Source organism: Trichomycterus rosablanca, chromosome 3, assembly GCF_030014385.1.
Source record: "Trichomycterus rosablanca isolate fTriRos1 chromosome 3, fTriRos1.hap1, whole genome shotgun sequence".
Classification (NCBI taxonomy): domain Eukaryota; kingdom Metazoa; phylum Chordata; class Actinopteri; order Siluriformes; family Trichomycteridae; genus Trichomycterus; species Trichomycterus rosablanca.
The window spans coordinates 51081187-51106129 of NC_085990.1; the positions used below are offsets into that span (position 1 = coordinate 51081187).

General features: G+C 43.7%; 1 protein-coding gene across 2 annotated transcripts in view; it reads right to left on the reverse strand.

Annotated features, from left to right (window-relative positions):
* The window catches only part of dpyda.1 (dihydropyrimidine dehydrogenase a, tandem duplicate 1), a 358262-nt gene that overhangs the window by 298972 nt on the left and 34347 nt on the right, over positions 1–24943 (reverse strand). For both annotated transcript variants that reach the window (XM_062991432.1, XM_062991433.1), the window contains exon 3: positions 7026–7136. In XM_062991432.1, the coding sequence (XP_062847502.1) occupies positions 7026–7136 (111 nt within the window). The remainder of the gene's footprint in view (positions 1–7025; positions 7137–24943) is intronic.

Consider the following 24943-nt stretch of genomic DNA (forward strand, 5'->3'; position numbering starts at 1 on the left):
AACCTTATAGTACTCAAAACCTTTATTATTTACATGGTGAAAGTACTTATGACAGCAGACTTTGAAGTCATAGTTATACAAAAAATAAAACATGCTGTGATAAACCGTGAAACCGCCAGAATCTTAAAAAATACTGTGATACAAATTTTTGCTCATACCGCCCAGCCCTACCGGGTACTAAAGAAAAGACAAAAAAATGGCTGTAGATATACACCGGTCAACCATAACATTAAAACCACCTCCTTGTTCTGTCCATTTTATCAGCTTCACTTACCATATAGAAGCACTTTGTAGTTCTACAATTACTGACTGTAGTCCATCTGTTTCTCTGTATACTTTGTTAGCTCCCTTTCATGCTGTTCTTCAATGGTCAGGACTCTCCCAAGACCACCACTGACATGGTGGTGGTGTGTTAGTGTGTGTTGTGCTGGTATGAGTGGATCAGACACAGCAGCGCTGCTGGAGTTTTTAAATACTGTGTCCACTCACTGTCCACTATATTAGACACTCCTACCTAGTCGGTCCACCTTGTAGATGTAAGGTCAGAGACGATCGCTCATCTATTGCTGCTGTTTGAGTCGGTCATCTTCTAGACCTTCATCAGTGGTCACTGGACGCTGCCCACGGGGCGCTGTTGGCTGGATGTTTTCGGTTGGTGGACTATTCTCAGTCCAGCAGTGACAGTGAGGTGTTTAAAAACTCCAGCAGCGCTGCTGTGTCTGATCCACTCATACCAGCACAACACACACTAACACACCACCACCATGTCAGTGTCACTGCAGTGCGGAGAATGATCCATCACCTAAATAATACCTGCTCTGTAGTGGTCCTGTGGGGGTCCTGACCATTGAAGAACAGGGTGAAAGGGGGTAACAAAGCATGCAGAGAAACAGATGGACTACAGTCAGTAATTGTAGAACTACAAAGTGCTTCTGTATGGCTGATGGCATAAGAAAATCTTTTTAATAAGAGCTCATGACAGAGTCAAATCAGCCATTATGAGTAAAAGCTACTTAGATTATTATTTGGCTGGCAGAGCCACGCCAGGCAGCTGAGCTGGCAGAAAAAAGAAAGATTTGTGTGTTTCTCTGTACATTAAGAAGCGTGGAAATGTGCTGAGAGCAAAAAAGACTTATTAAAGCTTTGTGTTAACATTAAAGCGTAACGTTATTCATGTAATCTCCCTCCCCTCCGTCTCCATGGCTGACGCGGGGACGTCGCTGGTGTAATCCTCAGAGCTGATCCAAAATCCTACGAGTGGGGAGTAGTGGGGAGGGAGTGTACGGGATTATAGGGAAACGGGGGGGGGGGTGTAGGCTATCTGTGTGTTCCAGCTGATAAAACCCATCGATCACTAGCCGAAACACCAGCACCTTATTCCATCCCCCGCCGTGCCAAGCACCCTCCTTCCCTTCTTTATATCCTGTTCAAATCAGCAGGCTGGCACCGGATCAGGCAGAGGCGATCAATGCCCGGGCTGATGAAGTGGCATGTAATCATGCCAGGTAGTTAGAGGAAAAGTAATGCCTGCGCCCGCTCACCATTTCACTTACTAATTATCAGCGTCCCCTGTCCGGCGCCAGGCCAAAAAAAATAGTCACGGTTATACAGTGGATGGAAAAACAAACCCGAAAACCCTCAGACGTGGCTGATTTGATTTTAAATATTTACATTACGTTTACATTTTCTGCATTTAGCAGAAGCTTTTATCCAAAGCGACTTACAGTACTGTGGCAGTTAAGGGTTAAGGGCCTTTCTCAAAGGCCCAACAGCAGTAACCTGGCAGTGGTGGGGCTTGAACCAGCAACCTTGACGAAGCATAGAAGTGTTCAGCCCCTTCATACAATAATTTGGCTTCTACGTCCTCTCAAATACGTCTTTACAAGCTTCACTCAATTGGATTTAGGCAGTTTATCCCATTTTTCATGACAGAACCTCTCACACTCTATGAAATGCAGCTGTATGTCACAATCTTCAGGTCTCTCTACCAATGTTAAATGGGATTATTGGGTGTGTTCAAAAACCCAGTCATCTCTCTACATAGACTCATTTTACGTCATGCTACACTCCTGAGAAGAGGGCGTGTCTAAATTCTTAGATTCCTTAAAATGCTCCTACTGAGGCGCCTTAATTCTGAGTGATAATCTGACTGAATAACTTCCTCAGTGCTGAAGCCAATCCCAGCATTCAATGCGGCACGACTCTTCTCACAAAAAAATGACAAATATAGTGGACGAATGCAGAGCAACCAACGGAGTTCTGTTCACATGTAAATAAATTCTCATTGATGTTTAATGTGTATAAAGGTGCACGAGCGTCGTTTATTTGTAAATTCGGGCTCGTCAGGGACAGTTTAACTGTTTTCGGTACACGGAGGGAGACGTTATCTGGCGTGCTAGCATGTTGCGCCACCTCATCCCATTGGTTTGAACGGCATGAGGCTAACTGTGTTAGCTTAGTAAGTGAAAACTGATGGAATCGCTGTATAAGTAGTAAGTTCGATGACTTATTAGAATCCTCTCTACTTAAGCAGCTGCCTATGTAGGCAGTAGACAGCAAGGTAGCTCACAAGGTTTTCGAACACACCCATAGTCTGAACTTTTGCTGGGACATACATGGACCCGCCTCAAATTCATTACAGTGTTGTTTTGGTTGTATGCTTCAGGTCACTGTGTTGAAATTTCAACTGTAGATCTTACCAGTCTCCCTGTTGTTTGTTTGTTTATTAGGATTTTAACGTCATGTTTTACACTTTGGTTACATTCATGACATGAACGGTAGTTACTCATTACACAAGGTTCATCAGTTCACAAGGTTATATCAAACACAGTCATGGACAATTTTGTATCTCCAGTTTACCTCAATTGCACGTCTTTGGACTGTGGGAGGAAACCGGAGCACCCGGAGGAAACCCACGCAGACACGGGGAGAACATGCAAACTCCACTCAGGAGTTCAGGAGAACTCAGGACCTTCTTGCTGTGAGCTGACAGTGCTACCCACTTAGCCACCGTGCCGCCCCTACCAGTCTCCCTGTCCCTGATTCTGACATTCAGACACTTGCCCCAAGATAAACGGTGAACACTACAGGGGTTTAGCTGGGAGAGATTTCGACCTCATGCCTATTTCTGACCCCTGCCTGACCCCACTTGTCTTTGAGCACTTGCAGTTTAGGGATCATGATGCAACTGGAGACTAAAATAAGAAAATAGGATTAGACCATACAGAAAGATTTAAAACTAACCCGACAGTAAACGCTGGTGTTATATTCCAAAACAAGGGCACGTCTAGTCTCGGAAAAGCTGATTCTCACAATTTCTCAGAACCTCGAGCGGTAACACAAGTTTAAAAGTGAAACAGGGAGGAAAATCCAGATAAACACAGATACATGTGGAGCTTTCAGACTGGATTTGATGGTTATTCCACACAAATGCAAATTCGTCTCATATTCTCACCTTCAAGCTGAGCGCTAAACAAAACGGCAGTTTGTCGCTTCTCATGTGAATGCCTTCAGTCAGCTAACGACGTTACCTCAGACTGAGCTTTGTAAAGGATGACGTGAAGGGGAAAATGTGGCAAAATTACCTTCGCCGACGACGCGCCCCCGAGGCAAAAAAAGGAGTGAAAAATCCTAAACACCTGAGCCCTGACAGACAAAGATAACAGCCGGCTACAGCTGCCATATTTCACCAGAACTCATTTGGAATCTGTGGACAGTCGGTGTTCATAGATTCCCTATAAAATAAAGTTTACAGCCCCTCTAGCGTCCGGGAGATTCCACAGAGCAATTACGACCGCGGCTTCTGGGCCCAACAAAACTTATTTTAAGCATCAATAAAACGGTCATTGCTTTTTCTTTACGAAGAGGATAAATCTGCTCCGGCTTGATCAATACGGGGGAAAGCGTCTTATCGTCGGCGTTCCGATGAAAGACTCGGCGGGTGCATCGACACGACGAAATGCAGAGCATGAAAAATAATACTCGCCGAGCAATAATCTCTGTTTTACTGCGTGTTCACAAAGCTACTGAAAATGAGAACACATATCTTCTTTCTGACGTTTTCTCCACGTTTTCTGAGATTTATAAATATCCAGGCATTGAAAAAGCATGTGCACTGCACAAAATGTTATGGAAGGGTAAGAGCTTCATCTACAATGCTGTAAATTCACTCTTATTCACACCGAGAGGGCATGATTTATGTTTTTAGCATCTGTGGCTCCGCTGAGATTCAAACCCAGGCCTCTGCAGTGATGGGGTAGTGCATAACACTGCTGCACCACCTTTTGCAGTACTTTTCAGACTAATAATTTAGTGGCTTTATGAGGTTTTAAGTGAGTGTTTCTATAAAACCTTTACACCCTGATACAGCAAAATCATAACATGTATAGATTTAAGACAAAATACAGCATTTTCCTCCCTTTTTCTTTAAAATTAGACATATCCAACTATTCCCACACTAGCAACCACCACTGCACGCATGATATTTACGCTGGTAAAGGTTGCCACTGCTGGACCCTTGAGCAAGGTCCTTAACCCTTTGTCACAGTACTGTAAGTCACTTTGGATACAAGTTATATACAAGAGGGCATCCATAATGAAACGAGCCTTTTCCAGTGTAATATGCAATTTGCTGTGAAATGCAAACTTTAAAGTTTGTTTTAAGCGATTAAACATTTTTCATTTGTGTAGTGTTCAAGTGCCTCACGTTTACTGGTTAATCTGCACTATGAGGCGTCCTAGTGTAATCGAGCATCTTTAGAGTTTGCTGAGTTTATAGAAAAAAGAAATAAACATACATGGGCAAACTATCGGGAGCAGAATACTTTACTGGCTCCTTCTTTTGAGGCGCAGCACAGAGATGATCACACGCTTTTACACTGATTATGGAATCACCAAAGGGAACAAAATGCACTTAATACGTAACACACACATTAAACATTTTCAGTACACTACAGCACAGAAAAGTCTCTTACACTTGCAATCCTACGGCAATTCAGTTAGCAATCGCTTAGTCAAAATGTCCAAGATGTCGAAGTGTAAAGCAGCTAAAAACACGACTCGGGTAACTGAGTTTGGAAAACTAACAACCAATTCTGTGGACATTCTGGGGTCAAAACATATTTTCAAGCATGAAGCCTCGCACCGCAATGTGCTGGTGTGAGTGGATCACACACAGCAGCGCTGATGTAGTTTTTAAACATCTCACTGTCACTGCTGGACTGAGAATAGTCCACCAACCAAGAATATACCGAGCCAACAGCGCCCCATGGGCAGCATCCTGTGACCACTGATGAAGGTCTAGAAGACGACCGACTCAAACAGCAGCAATAGATGAGCGATCGTCTCTAGGTAGGACTGTCTAATAGAGTGGACACGGTATTTAAAACCTCCACTCATACCAGCACAACACACACTAACACACCACCACCATGTCAGTGTCACTGCAGTGCTGAGAATGATCCACCACCTAAATAATACCTGAAAGCAGGCTAAAAAAGTATGTACAGAAACAGATGGACTACAGTCAGTAATTGTAGAACTACAAAGTGCTTCTATATGGTAAGTGGAGCTGATAAAATGGACAGTGAGTGTAGAAACAAGGAGGTGGTTTTAATGTTATGGCTGATCAGTGTATATATTAGCGACCACTGCTCGGCTCAGTAATCTCACTCAGCCAGTAAAAAAATCAAAATTCCAAATTCACAAAAATGTTTCTGCTAAACGTGTTTATGTGTATTAAAGTCAGAATATCGTAAAACGATCCATCGTAATCCGAGGAGCGTCTGTAGTTATCACTGCCCACTCAAACATACAGTGCACCTGATGCCCCGGGTTAATGAGAGAGGGCAGGACAGTTTATTTATGAATGACAGGAGCTTCCTGATCTGGTTCTGATTGATTTGAGGGGGATAAAGTAGTCGATTTTCCTCAGCAACACTAGAGCGAGAGGAAGATAATCTCTCCTACAAAACACCTCCATCTTGTTTTGTGTCGACATCAAACAAGCTAAAGTCTCGGTTCCCTTAAAGGACAGACGAGCGCTGTGGACACCCGCCAAAAAACAAACACTTCAGCTGCACACTGGACTGAGGAGATATTTCTGAGTCTTTAACAGCATGTGCCTGGAATTCTAAGATAATTGTTTGGGAGAGAGACTGGGAGTGTGTGTGTGTGTGTGTGTGTGTGTAGTTGGGTGGGGGTTGGTGTGTGTATGCTCATTTGTTCCTCTGACTGTAGCACTGCTGTTAACGAGGGTGTGTGTGTGTTCAAACGATGCATCTATTGATCTGCTGTTTTAAGGTTTTTTAATGTGATTTTATAGTTGATGTGTGTTTGGGGGTGTTAGTTGTGTGTGTGTGTGTGTGTGTAGTTAGGGATGTTGTGTGTGTATGTGATTGGTTGGTTTGGGGATTGTTGGTTGTGTGTGTATGTAGTTGGGAGGGTGTTGGTTGTGTGTGTGTGTATGTTTGTGTGTGTTGGGGTGTTGGATGTATGTGTGAGTGTGTGTGTGTGTTGTTGATTGGTGTTGGTTGTGTGTCTGTGTGTGTGTGGAGTTGGGGGGTGTTGTGTATGTGTGTGATTGTGTGTATGTGTGTAGTTGGGGGATGTTGGTTGTGTGTGTCTGTGTGTGTGTGTGTTTGGGGGATGTGTGTGAGTGTGTGTCTGTGTATGTGTCTATGTGTGTGTGGTTGGTTTGAGGGTGTTGGTTTTGAGTGTGTGTAGTTGGGGGTGTTAGTTGTGTGTGTCTGTATGCGTGTTTGTTTTAGGGTCCGTGTATGTGTGTGTATGTGTTTGAGTGTGTGTGTGTGTGTGAGAGAGAGAGAATGTGTGTGTCCACCAGTTCATGGTGGTCTCATGTTGGTGAGCAGCTGTGGTCGTATCAGAACGAGCGATTAAAGTTACAGAACAGTAACGTCACATGACCCAACCAGATGAGGCCCGGCTCAAAGAAAACCGGCCCGGAGTCTCCACTGAACCGGACCTGCTAGGAGTCTGAGATGAAAGGTTAGAGGTGAAGCGCTCACCTCGCAGCCTCGATCAGGGTTTCGCTTCCAGTGCTTCTTCTCGGCTTTCTTGGCTGCGGTGGAGTAGAGCGCAGCGTGACTCTTCACCCGGGGGTTCAGGGCCAGGATATTCTACAGAGAGAGAGAGAGAGAGAGAGAGAGAGAGAGAGAGAGAGAAGCATCCAGAGAGTGGGTTTGAATCTGAGGAAGTGATGTTTTATTCACTGTTATTCAGTAGAAACTAGACTCTGGATCAGATGTTATAAACAATAAACACGTGTTGTATATATATTTAAAACAAGACCCCTCTATAGACAATCAGATCTGTGCATTGATTTTTGGCTCCAGTTTTGGCTAATCGATGGCCTGTTTTCACCTCAACTCTACCAGCTTTATTGTGGAACTTTAAACTTTTCACTTGTATTTTGCCCCCATCCCAAATTTTTGAAAATTGTTGCAGGCAGGCGTCAAATTCTAAATGTCTTTCTATTTACAAACTACACAGGTGCTTTAAATGGTGATGAATGAGGTTTCTAAGATCAGTGCGTGACTCTCCATAAGCGAGACCGAGCCCCATATGAACCCACCTCGTGCAGGTAAAAAGAAGCGGTCGGCTACTGCACACACGTCAGAGGGGGTGTGTGTTATGCTACACACTACACAACTTTCAAGTTGTTCAGATGGCTGTACAGTTCACACTACACGACTGATGGGTGATAGGGGGTCACACGCTACACCATCTATCACCATGAGGAATCTCAGACGAGTCGGTCTGGTCTCCCAAACTACGTTTTGTGACGAATACACATGTGAGAAGTAACGAGGGGTTTAATGATACCCCGTCCAAAAGTGCACGTCAGCAAGAAGCGAACGATTAAAGTTGTTTGTGCGCCGATGTGCAAAATAAATGAATCTGGGTGAAGGAGGGGATTTGGCTACACGACCAGCAGGGATCGTCTGTACTGTTCTGCAGAGATGGTCAAATAAATATTTTCAATGTAACGTTGGTATTATAGTTTGGCGTGGACGATAAGGTCACAAATACTGTAAAGCTTGTGTGTGTGCTGATGTATTCTAATAGAAACTATATTATGCCCCTGTTCCACGTATTTACACTCCTCCTCCCGGTTTCCCTTCTGTATTTTGCGTTCACAACAATCACAACCTGATCACAACACCTTTCACTCTACAGGATTTAGAGTCGGCGACAGGTCCAGATATTTAACATGCTAGATATTTTTCTTGAGTCTGCGAGCGCTTGGTGAGCTGCTCGGATGGAGTCGTTGAACAGTTCACACATAGCGATTGAGAGCCGAGTTTCGATCTCCGAGCAAACAACGATTTGCCTCCGAGCAGCCACATCTAGCGGCGACCAGTCAGCGAGCAAAAATCAGGGCAAAAATCATGTAGTGTGAACTAGGTGTAGTGTAAGTCTCGGCTGTTCTCGGTCAGGAGTGGAGGCCAGCAGCAGTAGAGAGAAAGCAAAATGCAATCGGGTAATTGGATACGACTAAATTAAAAGTAATATTTGGAAAAATAAAAACAAATGTTGGCTAATGTCTCAGTGGGACGATGAATATAAACTTTAGTTTTTTCCCCTCTTGTGTCACTTCTTGATAATTATTTTAAATAAATTGAAACAAAGCCTGAAATGTTTACCTACAGTTTTATTTTTACAGATCAGTGGTAACTCAGTGGTTAAGCTACTAGACTAGTAATCAAAAGGTTTCTGGTTCAAGCCTCACCACCAAGTTGCCACTGTTAACCCTCAATTTCATGCATTGCATTAAAAAATAATTAAAAGTCACTTTTAATAAAACTGTTCACTAAATGCTATAAACATGATGTTATTTCTCTGTGTGAAAATCAGTTTTCATGCATTCTTTAAAACACACAATTACAATTTATGTTCTATATTAAATGTATTGAAGAACAAATGAAAAACACAGCGGATGTCCAAACATTTGTTGAAACAGAAAATGCAGGTCAATAAAGAAACACGCATTTGACCATTACGGTCCAATTGCTTGTTTATTCTTTTTGCCAGTTATAACTTTCAGTTTAAATTATTTTTGTGTGTGTGTGGTTTGTGTAAATTCTATTCATTTAGATTATTTTCCAGGCACACAAGGAAGACTAGGTCCCTGCTGAGTCTGGTTCCTCTCAGGGTTTCTCTCTGTAATTTGAAGAGAGTTTTTTCTGCCACTGTCGCCCTTGGTTTGCTCAACAGGAGGTTTTTGGTCTGTCAGTCCTGAGTGCTATAATGTTACTTTGAGACGATCTGACTTGACGTGATCATTTTTGCAACCTTATGCACAATAATTGTTAAGGAATATGGGTATAACAACCCCTAAATATCTTCTTTAGCTTCTTTTAACCGACACTCTTGTTTACTGCTAGCCTTCCTGCATATTCAGTCCTAGACACAAACTTCATTAGTTACAGCATCAAACTTTATTAGATACAAGCAATGAATTCAAACGAAACACAAGACGAAATATACTTATTTAATAAAAATGGTCCCACTGTGGTATACGAGATGTAATGTAAAGCCTCCACCAGTGGGCATTCGTTTGCAAGTTAAAATTCGCTTTTAACCACTTTTTTTTGGCTTATTACCCTTGGCCCGGTGTTTGAAAAGCCCTGCTGTACTGTACTGTGTATCTAAAGATCTCATAAAGCCTCATTCTGACTCGTAAACCTCAATAAACTTCAGACTCATTTAGTTTGAACCTCTGTGTGGCGTCTGACTCTGACTCGTCTTGCCAGTAAAGGAGAACCAACTCACTACTTAAATACACGGAAGGGAACTTCAGACATCACCTCTGAGATTTGTCGTCTTGAATTCGAGACCGTGTATTGGCAGCATGAGAGCTGAACCACTCTGTAACCTCCAAGACTAAAGAACTGATTGAAGACTTCCGGAGGAGGAAGTCTGATCTGCAACCAATCTGGATTAATGGGGAGTGTGTGGAGAGGGTACCCAGCTTCAAGTTCCTGGGGGTGCATATGGACGCAGACCTCCAATGGAGCTCTAACACCTCGGCGGTAGTGAAGAGGGCCCAGCAGCACCTCCACTTTCTGAGGATCCTCAGGAGGCTCAACCTGAAGAAAGATCTGCTGACTGTTTTCTACCGCTGCTCCGTGGAGAGTGTGCTGACTTATTGCATCTCTGTGTGGTTCTCCAGCCGCACCACGGCACACAAGAAGGCAATACAGAGGGTCATCAACACCACCCAGAAAATCGTTGGGAACCCTAAAAAAAGTCAGTACACACCCAGGGTACCGGATGTTTGACCTGCTGCCCTCTGGTAGACGTTACAGGCAAATTAAAACAAGGACAGATAGACTGAGAGACAGTTTTTACAACAGGGCCATAGCTCTGTTAAACACAAACATATATATTTGTATTTAGTGATATTATTGTTTGCTGTTGTTGTTCTCTTGCACCGGGGGGGTTGTATTTCAATTTTGTTGTGCAAGTGTACAAGTACAATGTGCAATGACAATAAATAATTCATTCATTCATTCATTCATAATGTGTCTCCAACGCACCCCAAAGATTTTCACCAAGGGTTAAGTCAATCTGAGCCTGTTGGATTTTGCTATTGTTGTTCTGGAATCTGTCCATCCCTTCAGCGAATAATAAATCCACTGATGGAATAACCTGTTCAGTCAGAACATTCAGTTGGTCAGCTGGCTTTATATTACTGAAACCAGTCGCTGAGACCAGACTGGACCAACTGGTCCAGGCAAATCGTAGGGCAGTTGTATCCTAGCGGTTAAGGTACTGGACTAGTAAGCAGAAGGTTGCTGCTTCAAACCCCACCAGGTTGCCGCTGTCGGGCCCTTGAGCAAGGCCCTTAACCCTCAATAGCTTAGACAGTATACTGTAAGTCGCTTTGGATAAAAGCGTCTGCTAAATCCCGAAAATGTAAATGTAAATGTAAACTGAAGCATTTCCAGATCATAACATCACCTCCACAGGCTTGTGCAACGGCCGCTATGCAAGATAGGTGAATCGCTTTCATGATCTTCACTTCTAACCCTACGTTCAGACCGGCAGCGATTTATCGGCTCTTGTTGCCCGAATTGATGATCGCTCATGATCGAGTCTGAAAATGAGTTTCTCTTCCATCTCTAGTAGGAGCTATTATCTAGTAACCAAAAACGGGGCGTAGTGCTTCACGGGCGTGGAGATAATGCACATACCCCTCTGCTCATGCTCAATTTCTGTTGGACTTTGACCCATTGCTTAGCTTTATAAAGTCGCATTAAGTGACTCCGCCCACTTCACGTTATTAACGTTTGTGCTTCTTCCCGTCATCAGAAATCGTAGCTCTAGTTGATAACGAATGAAAGCTGATCTTTGTTGCATCGCTGCTGATCTAAATGTTGGGTTACCCTGACACACCCATTTGACTCTTTTGATCCACGGTAACATCTTTTCCAAGACCATGGGCTTCGTCTTCTTACAGGCCTGAGAAATGCACTCATTGTCCAATCAGAGGCTCTGAAGTGATCGCTTACTTCAATATAAACGACGATTTTGCTTTTAGGTCCGGCAGTAAAGTGACCAGTGTTCTCCTGACCAACTAAATGCTGACCACAGCTCCACGAATAGAAGAAAAAACAGACCTTAGGCTACATCCAACAGCTTAAGGTGTAAACATGGAGAGATGTACAGAGTTCAAGGATGAAAACTGGCTGCCTGGTTGAACCCAGATGTTTCCAACAGACCTGAATGATCCAGAATGAAAGTACAGGCTGGTTTCACTCGGGGCAGAAACGGAGGAGCTGACCTTCACCCTGACCTTCACATACAAACAATGAAAAACAGCCTGCAGAAGATCCAGCTGGACTAATCATATTCAGTCCACAACCTGACCGGAGAGAGACTCATTTCCTGCTCATCTGTGTACAGGATCATTGTTCAGAACAGTTCTGATACACACATACAGGTACGTATAACCACCATCATCATCATCATCATCATCATCATCATCATCATCGGTCCTTAGCTTCGCCTGGATGAGAGCGACCTCTGAATTTGCTCATCAATATTTCTTCATGTTTTACACTCCATGGCTGCTGTTCTTGCCTGGTTGAGATCGATCTTCCACAATTTGCTTCCATGTTTTCTGGGTCACCCTGAGTTCATGTGTTCAGTGACCAAATAACGGAAGAACTAGAAGTGCTCTAGAAATGAACCTTGTGGCACACCAGACAAAAACCCTATGGGATAGGATACCTAAGGAATCTCTGTTAATACAAACAAATAAATGCTGGTCTTTCCATTAGATCTAAAACAAAAAAAACTAAAATTACAGTTTTGACGCGTTTTAGATGCAAAACCGTGATCGGTCAAATGCTGTACTCCAACAGAACATTACTTCAACAAAAACTAGGAGTGTCAGTGATTAATTTGTTGACCGATAACCGACAGAGAAGTCAGTGTTATACTGTATTAATGCTATCAGTTAAAAAGGTTAATTTAATTCATTTAAAATGACTGAGGGGTGGCACGGTGGGCAGCACTGTTGCCTCACAGCAAGAAGGTCCTGGGTTCGATCCCCAGGCGGGGCGGTCTGGGTCCCTTCTTGTGCGGAGTTTGCATGTTCTCCCTGTGTCTGCGTGGGTTTCCTCCGGGAGCTCCGGTTTCCTCCCACAGTCCAAAAACATGCAGTCAGGTTAACTGGAGACACTAAATTGCCCTATAGGTGAACGTGTGTGTATGTGTGTCTGCCCTGTGATGGACTGGCGCCCCGTCCAGGGTGTTACTGTGCGCCTTGCGCCCATTGAAAAGCTGAGATAGGCTCCAGCACCCCCCGGGTGAAGAAAGTGACTGAGGCTTGATTTGAGTTGCAGATCTCGATACACACTAGAGCTCAAACCACCGGGATGAAAACTCACCCACAGTGCACATGCGCCAGATTCCGTCAGAGAAATCAGTGCCATTCTAATCAGTGCAGAATTACTTTTTAATGCATTTTTATTATTTAAATCATGAACAACCGGACTATTATGCATTAAAAACACCAACAGAAGCTGGTTAGGGTCAGTATGGAGTCTGACTGCATGTTATTTCACATCATGTTCCAGTATTAAGGTAAAACACGAGTGACGTCAGGAAGAGCTTTAATATACCGACTGAGTCTCTACTAATAATAATTAGTGTGTTCAGTTAGTGCTTGTAATGGACTGTTTGCTACTTGAAATCTACTTTCTGAATGATGAACCGCTTCTGTTCACTGTGTTTATGTTTATCTAACTGTTCTACATCACTGTCACGTTCACAACATTAGTTGTGAATTTTATATTGTAATGGGATGCCACAAGGCTGAAGGTTAATTGCTAATCGCCAACTAATGAAGGTCAGTTATTGGGTATAAGAAATTGGCATCTCTAACAGGAACACAACCTTAGTGTAGGGTGTTTATACTTGTAGTTTGGTTCCCTTGGTTCGGACCAAACAAGAAACTGATACGATGTTTTACTTTTTTCCGGGTTTGCTTAGCGCTCACACTCACAAATTTACAATCGAAAAAAAGTGACTTAAGACACACGTATGGTGTATAAATGTATGTTATAAAGTCAAGCCACACTGCTTCACACTTCATGTTGTACCCACTTTCTTTTATCACTGAATAATTTGGAGTGTATTGCCCCATGTTTGTGCTCTGCTTATTTATTTGTTTATAATGCATTCTGGTCTCCCGAAGCATGTTTAGTGTCGCATCTTGTGACGTCACGTCCTGCGTTCGGTTCAGTTAAACGCCTTTGATTTGTATTGTGTTCATACCTGTAACAAATCGCACTAGAATTCATGAAGAAATGAACCAAGACCCCCCTGCTCAGACGCTCTGGATCCGCTTATTCGTTGCGCACAAGGGTTCGAAAGAAAGCGTCCAGACTTACTAACAAAAGCAATCACGGCTAACAGAACATTCGTTCAAGTGTCTCACGTTTACTGGTTAATTGGCACTATGAGGCGTCCTAGCAATCCTACGGCAATTCAGTTAGCAATCGGTTATTTAAAATGTTCAAGATGTCGAAGTGTAAAGCAGTTAAAAACACGAATCGGGTAACTCCTGTTACAATCGATTCTGTGGACGCGGGGGGGCACTGTCGCCTCACAGCAAGAAGGTCCTGGTTTTGATCCCCAGGTGGGGCGGTCCGAGTCCTTTCTGTGTGGAGTTTGCATGTTCTCCCCGTGTCCGCGTGGGTTTCCTCCGGAGCTCTGGTTTCCTCCCACAGTCCAAAGACGTGCAAGTGAGGTAAACTGAGGATACTTAATTGTCCATGACTGTGTTTGATATAACCTTGTGTAATGAGTAACTACCGTTCCTGTCATGAATGTAACCAAAGTGTAAAACATGACGTTAAAATCCTAATAAACAAACAAACAGACACGGGGGTGGGGTGGGGGTTAAAACACGGGCAAATTTTTGTATTTGAGACAGAACATGAAGCCTTGCACCATCGCTGGATGTTCTAGGTTTACATTCATTTATTAAGGTAGCTGTGCTGTGTTTTGTAGCTTCTATTTAATCTATCGTTTAATTTATGAGTGTCATTTAATGACTTGTAAATTTAGTAAGACCCTTATTATGTACAATGATGTCTCCAAAAATTACTACATGAAATACATCACGCTTGGTATGGATACAAAAAAAATCTAAAACCTAAACCTAAACGGTTCACTATAACTAATATCAAACTCAAAATCAGCTTAATCCTGATCAGGTTCTACCCATAAGCGCTGGGTTAAAGGCTGGGCGGCTCTCACACTGCTGAATAAGCGTGCTGTACACTGGTACATATAAAACACGGCGGTCTTGGCGCACTCGCTGTCGTCTGAGCGTGTTTGTGCAGCTCAGCGATGAGCCCAGACATTTGATTGAATCCACTCTGGTAGAAATTTGGCACGGCTCGGTCCCTCCCAGCTTTCATCTACAATATTCTAATGGATTAGCTTCACATCTAAATAAATCTGTTCCGCCCGAGCGTCCCGCCGGAGCTTTACATCATCTCTCTCTGTTCTGTTTTCCTTCCTTCCCGTTTGATTTCATCCTTTAGCAAAGCCGGCTAACAGCTTCCCACCTCAATTAGCGTCCCGCAGGCGATGCGCCGACACATGAAGCTTTGTCTTTTCATATTTTCCCGGTAGGCTGGATGAAAGCCCGTTTCAGACCGAGCTAGGTAAGTGCTGGTGGATGTTCTCTCCAGCCTGCTTCCCCCCCGCTGAGTGTCGGCCACCTACATCTCCGGCTAAATGAAATGTCTGGCTCAGCGCCACGGCAGACATCATCCTATTAATTCTTTAATTTCACACCTAATAAAATGTAGTTAAAGCGCCACGTGAACTACATATTGGAACAATAAAAATGCAGGTTAGATCATGTGTTATGGACTGCATTACTTATCCATTTTCACATAATGCGCTGCGGATAAATCGCTGTATTCTCTCAGCGGATCTTTTAGGTAAACTGCAAGAGGTAATAACACGCTCACTTAGAGGAACGTGTGAACTTCTCCAGGGTTACACCAACTAGAATCTGTTTTAATTTTCCAGGGGACTGGTGGAACATAAAAGCAAATACACTGTTTGTTTGTTAGGGTTTTTCTTTTGCTTTTCTCACGGTTTAGCGTATTTAATTAGTCTTCCGCTGATGAAGACTCCAGTCGTGTCCGAGGAGGGTAATTTTGCCGGCCTCACTCTCCTTCCGACGCGTGACGAGCACCAACCCTTCTTATTCGAATAGCGACTCTGCTACCGGTCGACCGGGCGCCCCTAAGAGGCACAACTGTCTGCTGGGTGGAAAAAGACCAGAATTAAAGCGCCTTCAACGCTGTGTAAGGACCCTGGTTAGTCCATCTGTTTCTCTACATACTTTTTTAACCTGTTTTCACCCTATTCTTCAATGGTCAGGACCCCCACAGAGCAGGTATTATTTAGGTGGTGGATCATTCTCAGCACTGCAGTGACACTGACATGGTGGTGGTGTGTTAGTGTGTGTTGTGCTGGTATGAGTGGATCAGACACAGCAGTTCTACCTAGACGATCGCTCATCTATTGCTGCTGTTTCAGTGGTCAAAGGACGCTGCCCAATAGCATGAAAGGGGGCTAACAAAGCATGCAGAGAAATAGATAAACTACAGTCAGTAATTGTAGAACTACAAAGTGCTTCTATATGGTAAGTGGAGCTGATAAAATGGACAGTGAGTGTAGAAACAAGGAGGTGGTTATGGCTGATCGGTGTATATTCTAATTGATCTGAACGCTTCCCTCTAGGTTCAGTAAAACACACTTTTGGTGAATTTGTGAGTGGAGAGCCACGCCCTGATTTCCGAGCTCCTCCACTTTCTGTACAGACGCCTCAAGGTACCAGCCAGAGATCTTACACAGCATCGAAGACCCACCCAACAGACCTAATAGCCAATTATGGCCACTAGCCGACCCGCAGCAGTGCTGAGTTTCAAACTCGGGGAGTTTAGAATCCCAGCACTGGTGTGCTAGCGTAAAATCTTGTTGCGCCAAATGGGCGCCCATGTTTGTTAGGTTCTTAACGCCATGTCAGCTGCTATTGCTATTATCGTGGTTGAATAAAAGGTTCCATCTTTAAAAAGTCAAAGTGGGGGTCAGTTTGTGTCTTTATAGGAATTCATGAAAAGACTTTATAAAGATTATGGTGTTGTTTTCATGACTTTGAGGGTGTAGAGTTTAACTGATTGTTTATATTATATTTTTTATATGGCTGGGCGCCATCTAGTGGATATAATTGGCAGTGCCTGCAGGGAGGGGTGACCGGAATATGAGTGGGCGGGGTCTTCAAACGCTGTGTAAGGACCCTGATTGGCGGATATAGGCGCCTGTGCAGAGTGCATGGGTGGAAAAGGGTTTCGTTAAGGGCTGCGTGCGAGTCGGAGGAGGCGTGAGCAGCAATATACCCTCTTCGACTGCAAAAAAATCAGGGATCCACCAGCAGCGGAAGACAAATTGACTACGCTAAATTGGGAGAAAATGCATAAAATATATTAATAGAAAATATGAAAATATTTCCACAATTTTAAAGGTGGCGCACCAGCACTGGAATTCTGAGCTCTCCGAGTTTTAATCTCAGCGGCTGGGCACCCCTAGCGGGCACAACTGGCCACCGGTCTGCCATCAGCGTGTGAGTCTCCATGTGCAAGACCGGCCTCATGTGCAAATCCACCGAAGTAGCAGGGGTCGTTGGACTGTGCACGACAAAGGGAGCGTATGTCAAGCAAATATACCCCCCTCCTCAAAAAGAACCCTAGCAGGCGCAATTGGCATTGCCTGCAGTAGACAAAACTGGCCACTAGTCTGCTGGGTGAGAAAAGACATGACTAAAAAAAGTGGGCAGGGTCTTCAGAGCTGTGTAAGGACCCTGGTTAGTAGCCCAAGATGTCTGTACAAAAGTAGAGGAACGTGGAGATCAGTGTGTGACTCTCCGTACGTGAGACTGGCATAATGTGCCAAGCCACCAAAGTAAGAGCATTTGACCAGTAGATATACCCTCCTCAAAAGCGACTAGGTTCTCCAGAGGCGGAAGACTAACTGGCTATGCTAAATTGGAAGAAAAAGGAAATATTGTTATATAAAACATTAGTTAAAAATATACATAAAAAATAAAGGCTGAAAGCTTCATGCCTAGTTAGCACAGAAATATAATAATAATGTATGTATGGATGTATGTATATAATACAAATGTTGATTTATATTCTGGGTGGCACAGTGGCTCGGTGGGTAGCACTGTCGCCTCACAGCAAGAAGGTCCTGGGTTCGATCCCCAGGCGGGGCGGTCCGGGTCCTTTCTCTGTGGAGTTTGCATTATCTCCCCGTGTCCGTGTGGGTTTCCTCCGGGAGCTCCGGTTTCCTCCCACAGTCCAAAAACATGCAGTCAAGTTAATTGGAGACACTAAATTGCTCTATAGGTGAATGTGTGTGTATGTGTGTGTGTGTGTGTGTCTGCCCTGCCATAGACTGGTGCCCCTTCCAGGTTGTTACTGTGTGCCTTGCGCCCATTGAAGAGCTGGAATAGGCTCCAGCACCCCCTGCATGAGTGAGTATTTTCCAATTGATCGGAAAGCTTCCCTCTAGGTTCAGTAAAACGCCCCACACAGCAGAACTCAGTTCCTGGACCTCGTTACTGTGGGGTAAAGCATTTAGGTCTGACCTGTAACTTTAATGCTTTGTGACTAACTAGCGCTCTGGTGGCGTTTTCCTTCCGCTGTTTAGCATTTAGCATTCTGACACAAGAAACCGACTCCACTTAAACACCTTGTTTACAACAAACAAACAAAAAGATGGCTGACGTTTCTCTAAACCTCCGGCTGTAAATCCAGGTCTGTTCGAGGATTTATCCAAGCACGGTCGGAACAAGTGCCTGCGTTTCTGCGGATCGGGTATTGACCCTCGCTCCTCAAGTGGAAAACGTACAAAAGAAACAGATTGGCGCAGCGACCAGGCTAAAGCGAGCGCTAATGATGTTTGACGGCGCTTAATCAAGCCCTGCTGCAGAATGTGTAGAAGAGAAACAGAACACACACACGGATGTTATACGGCTTAGCTTGATTTACAGAATAACCCCTGGAGCCGAGAGGGTTAAGGGCCTCGCTCGAGGGCCCAACAGTGGCTGCATGGCACAGCTAACAACTCGAAGCTTTATCATCTAGGATACCACTGACCAGAGATGGGGACTCGAGTCTGGCCTCACGTAAGTTCCACACACAGCGACTTCAGACTCGACTCGGACTCGTTTCAAATGACTCAGACTCGAAAATGACTTGTGGACAACAAAAGTCAGCAACATTAGTTACGTGTGACATTTATATACATACAGTGTATCACAAAAGTGAGTACACCCCTCACATTTCTGCAAATATTTCATTATATCTTTTCATGGGACAACACTATAGACATGAAACTTGGATATAACTTAGAGTAGTCAGTGTACAGCTTGTATAGCAGTGTAGATTTACTGTCTTCTGAAAATAACTCAACACACAGCCATTAATGTCTAAATAGCTGGCAACATAAGTGAGTACACCCCACAGTGAACATGTCCAAATTGTGCCCAAATGTGTCGTTGTCCCTTCCTGGTGTCATGTGTCAAGGTCCCAGGTGTAAATGGGGAGCAGGGCTGTTAAATTTGGTGTTTTGGGTACAATTCTCTCATACTGGCCACTGGATATTCAACATGGCACCTCATGGCAAAGAACTCTCTGAGGATGTGAGAAATAGAATTGTTGCTCTCCACAAAGATGGCCTGGGCTATAAGAAGATTGCTAACACCCTGAAACTGAGCTACAGCATGGTGGCCAAGGTCATACAGCGGTTTTCCAGGACAGGTTCCACTCGGAACAGGCTTCGCCAGGGTCGACCAAAGAAGTTGAGTCCACGTGTTCAGCGTCATATCCAGTGGTTGGCTTTAAAAAATAGACACATGAGTGCTGCCAGCATTGCTGCAGAGGTTGAAGACGTGGGAGGTCAGCCTGTCAGTGCTCAGACCATACGCCGCACACTGCATCAACTCGGTCTGCATGGTCGTCATCCCAGAAGGAAGCTGACGCACAAGAAAGCCCGCAAACAGTTTGCTGAAGACAAGCAATCCAAGAACATGGATTACTGGAATGCCCTGTGGTCTGACGAGACCAAGATAAACTTGTTTGGCTCAGATGGTGTCCAGCATGTGTGGCGGCGCCCTGGTGAGAAGTACCAAGACAACTGTATCTTGCCTACAGTCAAGCATGGTGGTGGTAGCATCATGGTCTTGGGCTGCATGAGTGTTGCTGGCACTGGGGAGCTGCAGTTCATTGAGGGAAACATGAATTCCAACATGTACTGTGACATTCTGAAACAGAGCATGATCCCCTCCCTTTGAAAACTGGGCCTCATGGCAGTTTTCCAACAGGATAACGACCCCAAACACAACCTCCAAGATGACAACTGCCTTGCTGAGGAAGCTGAAGGTAAAGGTGATGGACTAAACCCAATTGAGCACCTGTGGCGCATCCTCAAGTGGAAGGTGGAGGAGTTCAAGGTGTCTAACATCCACCAGCTCCGTGATGTCATCATGGAGGAGTGGAAGAGGATTCCAGTAGCAACCTGTGCAGCTCTGGTGAATTCCATGCCCAGGAGGGTTAAGGCAGTGCTGGATAATAATGGTGGTCACACAAAATATTGACACTTTGGGCACAATTTGGACATGTTCACTGTGGGGTGTACTCACTTATGTTGCCAGCCATTTAGACATTAATGGCTGTGTGTTGAGTTATTTTCAGAAGACAGTAAATCTACACTGCTATACAAGTTGTACACTGACTACTCTAAGTTATATCCAAGTTTTATTTCTATAGTGTTGTCCCATGAAAAGATATAATAAAATATTTGCAGAAATGTGAGGGGTGTACTCACTTATGTGATACACTGTATATACGTATATATATATATATATATATATATATATATATATATATATATATATATATATATATATAGGTTATTCTAAAAAAATTAGCATATTGTGATAAAGTTCATTATTTTCCATAATGTAATGATAAAAATTAAACTTTCATATATTTTAGATTCATTGCACACCAACTGAAATATTTCAGGTCTTTTATTGTTTTAATACTGATGATTTTGGCATACAGCTCATGAAAACCCAAAATTCCTATCTCAAAAAATTAGCATATTTCATCCGACCAATAAAAGAAAAGTGTTTTTAATACAAAAAAAGTCAACCTTCAAATAATTATGTTCAGTTATGCACTCAGTACTTCGTCGGGAATCCTTTTGCAGAAATGACTGCTTCAATGCGGCGTGGCATGGAGGCAATCAGCCTGTGGCACTGCTGAGGTGTTATGGAGGCCCAGGATGCTTCGATAGCGGCCTTAAGCTCATCCAGAGTGTTGGGTCTTGTGTCTCTCAAATTTCTCTTCACAATATCCCACAGATTCTCTATGGGGTTCAGGTCAGGAGAGTTGGCAGGCCAATTGAGCACAGTAATACCATGGTCAGTAAACCATTCACCAGTGGTTTTGGCACTGTGAGCAGGTGCCAGGTCGTGCTGAAAAGTGAAATCTTCATCTCCATAAAGCTTTTCAGCAGATGGAAGCATGAAGTGCTCCAAAATCTCCTGATAGCTAGCTGCATTGACCCTGCCCTTGATAAAACACAGTGGACCAACACCAGCAGCTGACATGGCACCCCAGACCATCACTGACTGTGGGTACTTGACACTGGACTTCAGGCATTTTGGCATTTCCTTCTCCCCAGTCTTCCTCCAGACTCTGGCACCTTGATTTCTGAATGACATGCAAAATTTGCTTTCATCCGAAAACAGTACTTTGGACCACTGAGCAACAGTCCAGTGCTGCTTCTCTGTAGCCCAGGTCAGGCGCTTCTGCCGCTGTTTCTGGTTCAAAAGTGGCTTGACCTGGGGAATGCGGCACCTGTAGCCCATTTCCTGCACACGCCTGTGCACGGTGGCTCTGGATGTTTCTACTCCAGACTCAGTCCACTGCTTCCGCAGGTCCCCCAAGGTCTGGAATCGGCCCTTCTCCACAATCTTCCTCAGGGTCCGGTCACCTCTTCTCGTTGTGCAGCGTTTTCTGCCACACTTTTTCCTTCCCACAGACTTCCCACTGAGGTGCCTTGATACAGCACTCTGGGAACAGCCTATTCGTTCAGAAATTTCTTTCTGTGTCTTACCCTCTTGCTTGAGGGTGTCAATGATGGCCTTCTGGACAGCAGTCAGGTCGGCAGTCTTACCCATGATTGCAGTTTTGAGTAATGAACCAGGCTGGGAGATTTTAAAAGCCTCAGGAATCTTTTGCAGGTGTTTAGAGTTAATTCGTTGATTCAGATGATTAGGTTAATAGCTCGTTTAGAGAACCTTTTCATGATATGCTAATTTTTTGAGATAGGAATTTTGGGTTTTCATGAGCTGTATGCCAAAATCATCAGTATTAAAACAATAAAAGACCTGAAATATTTCAGTTGGTGTGCAATGAATCTAAAATATATGAAAGTTTAATTTTTATCATTACATTATGGAAAATAATGAACTTTATCACAATATGCTAATTTTTTGAGAAGGACCTATATATATATATATATATATATATATACAGTGTATCACAAAAGTGAGTACACCCCTCACATTTCTGCAGATATTTAAGTATATCTTTTCATGGGACAACACTGACAAAATGACACTTTGACACAATGAAAAGTAGTCTGTGTGCAGCTTATATAACAGTGTAAATTTATTCTTCCCTTAAAATAACTCAATATACAGCCATTAATGTCTAAACCACCGGCAACAAAAGTGAGTACACCCCTAAGAGACTACACCCCTAAATGTCCAAATTGAGCACTGCTTGTCATTTTCCCTCCAAAATGTCATGTGATTTGTTAGTGTTACTAGGTCTCAGGTGTGCATAGGGAGCAGGTGTGTTCAATTTAGTAGTACAGCTCTCACACTCTCTCATACTGGTCACTGAAAGTTCCAACATGGCACCTCATGGCAAAGAACTCTCTGAGGATCCTAAAAGACGAATTGTTGCGCTACATGAAGATGGCCAAGGCTACAAGAAGATTGCCAACACCCTGAAACTGGGCTGCAGCACAGTGGCCAAGATCATCCAGCGTTTTAAAAGAGCAGGGTCCACTCAGAACAGACCTCGAGTTGGTCGTCCAAAGAAGCTGAGTGCACGTGCTCAGCGTCACATCCAACTGCTGTCTTTGAAAGATAGGCGCAGGAGTGCTGTCAGCATTGCTGCAGAGATTGAAAAGGTGGGGGGTCAGCCTGTCAGTGCTCAGACCATACGCCGCACACTACATCAAATTGGTCTGCATGGCTGTCACCCCAGAAGGAAGCCTCTTCTGAAGTCTCTACACAAGAAAGCCCGCAAACAGTTTGCTGAAGACATGTCAACAAAGGACATGGATTACTGGAACCATGTCCTATGGTCTGATGAGACCAAGATTAATTTGTTTGGTTCAGATGGTCTCAAGCATGTGTGGCGGCAATCAGGTGAGGAGTACAAAGATAAGTGTGTCATGCCTACAGTCAAGCATGGTGGTGGGAATGCCATGGTCTGGGGCTGCATGAGTGCAGCAGGTGTTGGGGAGTTACATTTCATTGAGGGACACATGAACTCCAATATGTACTGTGAAATACTGAAGCAGAGCATGATCCCCTCCCTCCGGAAACTGGGTCGCAGGGCAGTGTTCCAGCATGATAATGACCCCAAACACACCTCTAAGACGACCACTGCTTTATTGAAGAGGCTGAGGGTAAAGGTGATGGACTGGCCAAGCATGTCTCCAAACCTAAACCCAATAGAACATCTTTGGGGCATCCTCAAGCGGAAGGTGGAGGAGCGCAAAGTCTCGAATATCCGCCAGCTCCGTGATGTCGTCATGGAGGAGTGGAAAAGCATTCCAGTGGCAACCTGTGAAGCTCTGGTAAACTCCATGCCCAGGAGAGTTAAGGCAGTTCTGGGAAATAATGATGGCCACACAAAATATTGACACTTCAGGAACTTTCACTAAGGGGTGTACTCACTTTTGTTGCCGGTGGTTTAGACATTAATGGCTGTATATTGAGTTATTTTGAGGGAAGAATAAATTTACACTGTTATATAAGCTGCACACAGACTACTTTTCATTGTGTCAAAGTGTCATTTTGTCAGTGTTGTCCCATGAAAAGATATACTTAAATATCTGCAGAAATGTGAGGGGTGTACTCACTTTTGTGATACACTGTATATACAGTATATATATACGTATATATATATATATATATATACAGTGGGGTCAAAAAGTATTTAGTCAGCCACTGATTGTGCAGGTTCTCCTACTTAGAAAGATGAGAGAGGTCTGTAATTTTCATCATAGTTACACTTCAACTATGAGAGACAAAATGAGAAAAAAAAATCCAGGAAATCCCATTGTAGGATTTTTAAAGATATTATTTGTAAATTATGGTGGAAAATAAGTATTTGGTCAATACCAAACAAGCAAGAGTTTGCATGTTCTCCCCGTGTCTGTGCGGGTTTCCTCCAGGAGCTCCGGTCTCACCTAATGTGAGGTGAATTGGAGACACTAAATTGTCCACGACTGTGTTTGATATAATCTTGTGAACTGATGAATCTTGTGTAATGAGTAACTACTGTTCCTGTCATAAATGTAACCAAAGTGTAAAACATGACGTTAAAATCCTAATAAACAAACAAATTTAATAGCGGGCCGACTTTCATTTTACTTCTAAAATACCACGTGAGCCGTTTCAAAAACGGAATTGAGCCGCAAATGGCCCACAGGCCGTAGTTTAGACATCTCTGGTATAGCAAATTAGTGCATGGCTGTAGTGTCAACATACTGTGCAGTGCTCGGTGTCCAGTAGACTTAAAAAATTGATTTAAAATGTATTCTACTGAGCACAAAACGTAAAAATAGTGATTAAACACTATTGGCAGTGCAGCTGTAACCACACGTCTTGTAGTGAAACGTTAACCTGTTAACAAACAGATTAATCTGCAAAACAATCAATATTAGACTTATCAGGCATAACATTAAAACCACCTCCTTGTTTCTACACTCACTGTCCATGTTATCAGCTCCACTTACCATATAGAAGCACTTTGTAGTTCTACAATTACTGACTGTAGTCCATCTGTTTCTCTACATGCTTTGTTACCCCCCTTTCATGCTGTTCTTCAATGGTCAGGAACCCCACAGGACCACCACAGAGCAGGTATTATTTAGGTGGTGGATCATTCTCAGCACTGCAGTGACACTGACATGGTGGTGGTGTGTTAGTGTGTGTTGTGCTGGTATGAGTGGATCAGACAAAGCAGCGCTGCTGGAGTTTTTAAATACCGTGTCCACTCACTGTCCACTC